Here is a 7,980-nt window from a genome sequence, read left to right as displayed (position 1 = left end):
TCCAAAGCCACACACAATCAGCTTCAAAGAAACTAACCCTTTGTTACGCTCCGAGCCACGGGACCAGAATGACATTTTAGGAGATGAAAAAAGGGTCATAAGAGGCTTTCCTTTCAAATACTCACACTAATACTGATAAATTTTCACGCACGCCCAGCTTGCAGGATGAAGTTGTGAAGGAGCTATCGTTGGATGCTTCAAGACTCTTATCACAATGGCGTTAAAGGGTAATTGAAGACTCATGACGGAGAAAAAACATTCGTAAAAAGGAATGGTGCAATATTCATACTTGTTGCATATCCTTTCAACCTCAGTTGGGCTCAAGACTATATCTAGTAAGAAGATGGACTAACTTTAGTAAAGACATCATCAAGACCACCTATTTTGGCGTAAATAGAAACAATGGTAGAGAAAACAAAATCCACTTAAGAAAATGGCACACCCTTTTGAGATTTGTGAGCATTCTTTTGTGATTTCTTACCTATATTACACTAACTTTTTAGATGCAGGAAAAATGAAACACTAAATAGGATGCTGACGACAAAACTGAAAAAATGACTCAAAGAAAGCAACACTGACTCTTTGAGGACTATATTATAACATGCAAAGAAATAGGGTCTATCAAAATGTCAAATCATTCACACCCAACACTCAAGTATCTCGAGTTCCAAGAGTCATAATGATAACGCTTTCAAAAAGACATTTGAAGTATGAAGCATTAAATGCACGAATCCCCAAAGGATTTAAGCGTTTTTTCTTGCTCTTCCAAACGTAAAGGTGAAAGTGGTCGGCAGCTAAAGCAGAAGTAATAAACTTATGTCTTGTCGAGCATATGCACATGCTTGGGGGAAACTGTTATGGGTCAGCCATATCGACCCCGACACTATGATGGACTAATATTGCTTCCAGAACCTTCTTAGCAAGAGCACTTTGCCCATGATAGTAACAGAAATCTCAACTACAAGTGCATTCAATGGCTTTCCCTAATTCACTTCTAACTAATAGGAGTTTGTTATTTTCTCTCTTTACTATATATAAAAAAGACACACATTCAAGTGAGCATTGTAATGCTAATCTTTCAAATTTTCTCTCCACGACCCTAAAACTCAGAACCACCATCACTTCCGATCATTTCTCCATCAACATGTTTTGTCAAAATGATTTAAAGATGAGCTACAAAAATAAATGAAATTTAAAAGCCACTATTATTATTTTTTAATTTATCATATGTTTGAAATATTGTGTAAAACGGTATATTACCAAAATTTGATATTTTTTTCTTCTTCTCAATAAACTTACATAAACATAAACATTCTTTGGCTTCTTCACTTTACGTCGTCGCTCGCTCTGCCGTCTCTACATCGCCGCCGTTCACTTCTAACCTGCCTCCGCCACCATCTAAATAGTTCCACTGTTTCATCTCGGTAACTTCTAACTTCAACCATTTTTTCTTCCCCAATTTTTCCAATAATCCTTAATTCCAATTACTCACTCTTTCTCTACCATTAAAATCTGCTTCGTATCTCTCTCACTCACTATCGTTAATTAATACCTGATTTTGTTGTTTAACCACAAGAATGGCTTTGAGAATCACAGTTCTACGGGACACTGGAAGGAAATTGGGCGGCGTTTTAGGGTTCAATAGGGTTTTTCATTCCGTGCCTCAATCTCCTCCTTTATCCGGGAGCATTGACCATGGGATTCCGTCAACGCTACCCGTTTTGCCTGAATTTAGTTCCCCTGATTTCTCTTTTGGTGGCTCTATGGAGCTCATGGCTGTTCCAAAGAGGAAGGTAAAGTATCTTCATTGTAGACATATGTTGAATTTTACTGATGAATTGCACTCTATTATCTTTTTCAATTTTGCATTTTATAGTTCTGTGATCGTTTTGTTTGTCATTGTAGGTTTCTCCTCATAAAAGAGGAATTAGAAATGGACCAAAAGCTTTGAAGCCTGTTCCTGTGCTTGTTCTGTGCAAGTAAGCAATTGAGTGTTTGTTTACCGTTAATGCTCACAGTTATTTTGTTATGTTATGCAAATATGTGCGGTGTCTTTTGATTAAATAGTACTAGAGTCCTTGAACATTAGATATTTGAGTGATTTAGGTGGTTTGGACATGTAGAGAGAAGATCTGTAGATTCTGTGGTAAGGAGAGTAGATCAGATGGAGAGAAATCAAACAATTAGAGGTATAGGTAGACCTAGACCTAGAAAACCTATAAGAGAAGTTATTAAGAAAGATCTCAAGATTAACGATTTTGATATAAGTATGGTCCTAGATAGAATATTATGATGAAAGTTGATCTATGTAGTTGACCACATTTAGTGGGATAAGTCTTGATAGTTATTGTTGTACTAAATGGTCTTGATATTTGTCTGGGATGCGTGGAGTTTTTTTATTTTTAGAGAATAGGCTGAAGTACACTTCTCTATTGCTTCTTCTAAAACGAAACTGTCCCGAAGATGGAGTGCAATCTAAACTTTTTGCTTGATATTATTACCATCTCCAGATCTCCTTTATTTTCACCCAATCTCTTCTGTTGTTACTGTAACCAACAGATAACAGTTTGGGAAAAGATAAAAGTTTATGTATGGTTAAATGAGTCCCCTTCACTGAATATCTCCAACAAGTTGTTTTGTTGCTAGTTATTCTCCCTCTTGCCCTCAAATGCAACTAGCTGAGATCCATTATACATTATGGTGCTACTTCATAAGGAAATAATCTATAAAGTTGCAAATATGCTGATATGATTTTTTTTAGTTGTATGAAGCTATTAGTTCACCGTAATTTTTTTCTAGTTTCTACTGCTACTCAAACTTTTCAGATAAGTTAGATAGTTTCCAGCAATATTATTCTATTTGATCTTCATACTGATGCATTGGTTGAACGGGGACAGCATTTTTCTAACAAGTAGTTGAGTAATTAGATAAAAAGTGGTCTTACTTAAAGCAGATTTTACATACGTATGTATTAACATTTAAGTTTTAACTACACTTTGCTTTTCATTTGTTGTAGCCTGTAGGATAGTGCGTACTGTAATAACAAATTTGTTCAAAATATTAGAGAATGTAGAAATTTGAAAGTTGTGTTTGTTCTTTGTTTGATCAAAATAGCTTAAAAATAGAGTTTAAGCAGAAAGAGATGCCATTAGAAAACAATGCTAATCAGTTTAATTTTCTTCATGAGTTTGATGAGCAAACAATAACAACAACCAAGCCTTATCCCTTTAAGTGGGGTCCGCTACATGAATCAACTTCCACCAGTTTTTTTGTAGTTGATCTATGTCATAGAGATTCAAAAAAAATTTATGTTGGTTGTCGACTGCCTAACACAACCCTCTCATTTTATCCGGGCTTGAGACCGACTATGTATAGCAAAGCTAACATAGGTAGGATTGTGAATTTGATGAACCATCAAAAGAAAAATATTGTGTCAGAATTTGTGACATTTTGATGGTTTTACTCAGTTTTGTTATTATAAAAGTGCACATTTATTGGACACGGTCCATTAGCACATATTTCCTGTAGCTTATGTCGGACTCGGTTTTTTTTTTTTTACAGCATTAACATGTTCTATTTGTTTATTTCCCTTTTTCTTTAACCAATTTAGCTGTCCTATTTGTGAGCCTTGTTCTGAATTTTTGAAAGCTATTCTTGGTCAGACTGCGTTGAGGATGTTAATGATTTATCTGTTAGAATTCTATGAATGTCATATATGTGCATAATTCTAGGAAACACATGATTGAAATTCAATCATCATTTTCTTCCTAGCTCATTGATGACAAGAGAGAAAGAAAAGGGGGTCTTAAAGGTTAAAACCGTATGCTTCTGTGGCGTGTCTAAGCTTGCACTAACAAATTCATAAAACATGTCTATTGTTTACACGGCTTAGATTGATTAGGTACTAAGTATTGTATGAGAATACAAGTCTATTATATGCAGTTGATAAAAGATTGATGAATTAAATTCATGTAAATTTCTAGTTCAAAATTTCAGATATGATTAATAACTTCACTTCTGCTGCAGGGGTTGTGGTCGTGTCAGGCTTCCACATTTCTACTGTTGCAGTGGGAAACCAAATAATGAAAATAACGGTGAAGAGAATCACGCAAGCAGATAAAGCTGTTTGTGATGAAGCACCAGATGTTAGTTGAAGGGCAAAGAAACTTCATATATAGGTCTTGCTTTTGATTGTTAGCCACTTGATGGAATAGGTTGTGTGGTAGTAATGCACTGTAATGCATTACTTCCTTCTTAAGAACAAATTTGATTTTTGGATTGTATGGGTTCTTTAAAAGATAAATGGATCAGAAATTTTGGATATGGTAATTTGCTTCCATTAAATAACAGTTTTTAATATGAATTTGTTCTTTTGAAGCTACACAGAGGTCATTACTAACCGCTAAACTCTAGGATTGTGGTCCGAGTTCACTTCACCAAGTAGTGTTTGTAATTTGTATGAACCAAACCGAACCATAATAAAAGTTTATATGAACCGAACCAAATTGTTTAAAATTGGGTACACTGGTTATGAATTCTAAACCATACCAAACTGCTAGTAAACAGTTTTTTTTAAGAGAACTGGTAAACATAAATGTTATATTTTTTTAAATTTTTTTAACAAAAAATCATTTTAAACTATTTCTTTATAATATCTTTTACATAATTTGTATCATTAAAAATCAAATTAAAATCACAAAATTAAAAATCAAACACGTGAACTGTTATTGAACGTGATAGCGTTCTAATCAATTTTAAATAATTTTTCAAAAGCAACCAATAAATAAGAGGATTTTTCAATACACCCCCATAAATTTTTAAGTCATCTGGCGAAATTTCATTTATGTCCCTACTTCCGTAAATGTATTTCCGGATGAATTTTTTTATCAAAAAATGGTTTTTTTCCAGTTCATGAAATCTTCCGTATCTATATCTACGAAAGAGTTTGAAAATAGAGTGTTTCGTAGATGTACATACGGAATATTATGTTATATTTTAAATCAATTACATTATAGTAAATCAAAGTAGTACAATTGAGGTTTTCCAATTACTTTGATTTACTATAATTTGATGTTTCATTTTTGTTAAAAAAAAATTGGAGTTTAGTAGTGAAATGTAATTGATTTGAAAAAAAAAAAATTGAAGTTTAGGAGTGAAATGTGGTTGATTTGAAAATATAACAGAATGTTCCGTAAATACATCTACGGAACACATAATTTTAGATTTTCCCAATTAATCTGAGATTTTTTCAATTGAAAAATTAATTTGAGATTTTTCTCATTAATTGAAAAAAATCCAAAATCAACAAGTATTTTATCATGATAAAAAAACCGTTATTATTACATTTTACTTTTAATTTGTCTAAAAATTTAATCTGTTCATTGCGTGTTACTAATCCAAAAGATTTAAAAGTTCTATTCATGTTAAATATCATACGACTTTTTCCTTGAAATTAAATATTATGCATCAGTAATGCACGTGAAAAATGAAATTTTTACATAATTGATTATAATTAATTGAGCCTTCAGTTTATTTTTCACCTATCACGTTAAATTTTTTTTAATATTATTAATTGTTTAAAAGTTAATTTTTTAAAAAATTAATTTTTTATATTTAAAATAAATTTAAAGATAAAAAAATTATACTGAACCAAAATTTTAACATAAACGAAAGTCTCAACTTAAACCAAGCAATACCATATCATATGGTTACTTAAATGCGGTTTGATTACCTATGGTTCAGTTCGATAATATTAAACTGTTAAATAATGTATGGTTCGATTCATTAACTAAAGAAAATGTTTTGATTACTTTTATTGGAAGAATTATTAAGAGTATCTTAATCTTATATATATATATATATATATATATATATATATATATATATATATATATATATATATATATATATATATATATATATATATATATATATATATATATATATATATATATATATATATAATAAATGGAAGGTTGTCATGATGGCAACCCTAGCCACGTGTCATCATGATAACAATTCTTAACAAAAATTCTAATGTGTTATTTAATAATTTGACCATATTAAAAATAAATAATACTAATAAATATATAATAATAATAGAGTCACCGGTGCCGTCTCCGGCACCTCCTCTAGAGCCTCCCCGATGGGGTTTCTTGAGTAGTAATCCAACAGATAAGAGTGAAGGTGAAATTGGCCCAAGGGTAAGCGTTAAAAAGCAGAAGACAAGTGAAGAAGTGATATCATATCGCAATATTGTCACTGGTGAGCATGGAGGGGACGACACTGAAAGGGATGAAGAGGAAGTTGATATGTTTGATCAGGAAGAACCTGAAGGCATATCCTGTGAGGCCGATGGAATTACTGTGAAGGAATGCATGAGAGGAGGATATGAATGCCCCCAGATAGTGTTATCCAAATATGAAGAGAAAAGAATACAACAGCCATGGAGAAGGGGCGTGATTGTTAAGCTATTAGGAAGGAAAATTGGATACAAGGCGTTGGAAAATAGATTAAAACAAATGTGAGTGAGGAAAGGGATCATTCGTATAATTGATCTAGGGTATGACTATTATCGGGTGTGCTTCACTCATGATGATGATAAAAATGCGGCCATGGCAGATGGACCTTGGTTCATCTATGACCATTACTTAACTGTAAAGGAGTGGACACCAGATTTTCATCCAGAAAATGATTCGATTGTTAATGTTGCGGTGTGGATCAGGATCTCTGGTCTTCTAGTTGAGTATTATGATCCAAAAGTTTTACATGTTATTGGAAATCTGGTAGGCCAAACAGTTAAAGTTAATAAAAACACACTGCAAGGTGAACGAGGAAAGTATGCAAGAATTTGTGTTGAAGTCGATATCTCGAAGCCCCTACTTGCTTTGTTTGAATTAAAGGATAAGAGTTACAGAATTGAGTTTGAGGGACTACATTTGCTATGCATTACGTGTGGAAAATTCGGGCATTATAAGGAAGGGTGCTCAATGAAAAAGATTGCAGCAGAACCGGTGATACACTCAAGTAACCAGGGGGTAAATACTGATATGGTGTTATCTCTGAAAGATAATTCAAAGGAGGGAAAGGATGACACGAAAAGTGAAGATGGGTCGTGGTACGTGGTAAATAAACAAAGAAGAATCAAAAGGACTATGGAGGCGAAGAAAAAAACGCCGGCGGCGGTGGCAGGATCTTGGCTGGCCAAGGTGGGGTCCAGGTTCCAGGCGTTAGGTGATGATGGAGGAGAAACAAGCGGAGTTGTTAAGTAAAGTTTTAATGGAGACGGATTGCTTAAGGAAATAAATGATAGAGATGAAGAAATTCATGTCAGTAATGATGAGGTAATCATGAGGAAGGACAAAAATAATAAGGCATTTATGAGTGGAGACAACAATACTAATGAGAAATTAGAAGGGACATAAATATCTACAGCAGTAAAGGAATTAATGTGTGATGGCCGACAGGATCTGACAGTTGGCATTGATGGAGGACTTTCATTGGTAGGAAAAAATCAACATCAAAGAAATCTGATAAAAAAGAAAAACACCTGGATCAAAAAGGGAGAAATAAAAAGGCTGGTAGATTGGCGACACGTGTAATCACGTGTTTCAAGGAGAAGCACAATAATGAGGCACCCAAGAAGAGTACCATGGAAAGTATCTTTGAGAAGAATCAATTAGGGGATGTTCTAGAGACCACACACGTGAACATGTATCAAGAAAAAAGTAGAAAGCACGTTAAAAATTACAAAATGGTTACAGTTCTGGAACCTGTCGAAGGAAGCAATGGCTTGGAGAGCAATACTCATATAATTCCAACCCATGAGGACGTGCATGGGAAGGGAGCAACGACAACTTTATTGGAATATGCTGCTAGGCCACCTGATATTATGAATAAAGGACAAGGGAACTATATCTCCGAGATAGCTTCTTTTGAGAACATTAGTGATAGAGTGTTGATGAGTCAAGAAGGTGAGCA

At 33.6% G+C, this 7,980-nt stretch overlaps 1 protein-coding gene across 1 annotated transcript; it reads left to right on the top strand.

Annotated features, from left to right (window-relative positions):
• The first annotated feature begins 1,268 nt into the window (after positions 1 to 1,268).
• On the top strand, positions 1,269 to 4,381 carry LOC131634857 (uncharacterized). The gene is made up of 4 exons (XM_058905481.1): positions 1,269 to 1,424; positions 1,577 to 1,793; positions 1,906 to 1,979; positions 4,027 to 4,381. The coding sequence occupies exons 2-4, from the start codon at positions 1,578 to 1,580 to the stop codon at positions 4,118 to 4,120; spliced, it is 384 nt and encodes a 127-aa protein (XP_058761464.1). The 5' UTR covers positions 1,269 to 1,424; position 1,577; the 3' UTR covers positions 4,121 to 4,381.
• The last annotated feature ends 3,599 nt before the right edge of the window (positions 4,382 to 7,980 follow it).

Source organism: Vicia villosa, unplaced genomic scaffold (genome assembly GCF_029867415.1).
Source record: "Vicia villosa cultivar HV-30 ecotype Madison, WI unplaced genomic scaffold, Vvil1.0 ctg.001374F_1_1, whole genome shotgun sequence".
Classification (NCBI taxonomy): Eukaryota; Viridiplantae; Streptophyta; class Magnoliopsida; order Fabales; family Fabaceae; genus Vicia; species Vicia villosa.
Note: the sequence above shows the minus strand (reverse complement) of the source record. Positions and strands in the feature narration are given on the sequence as shown.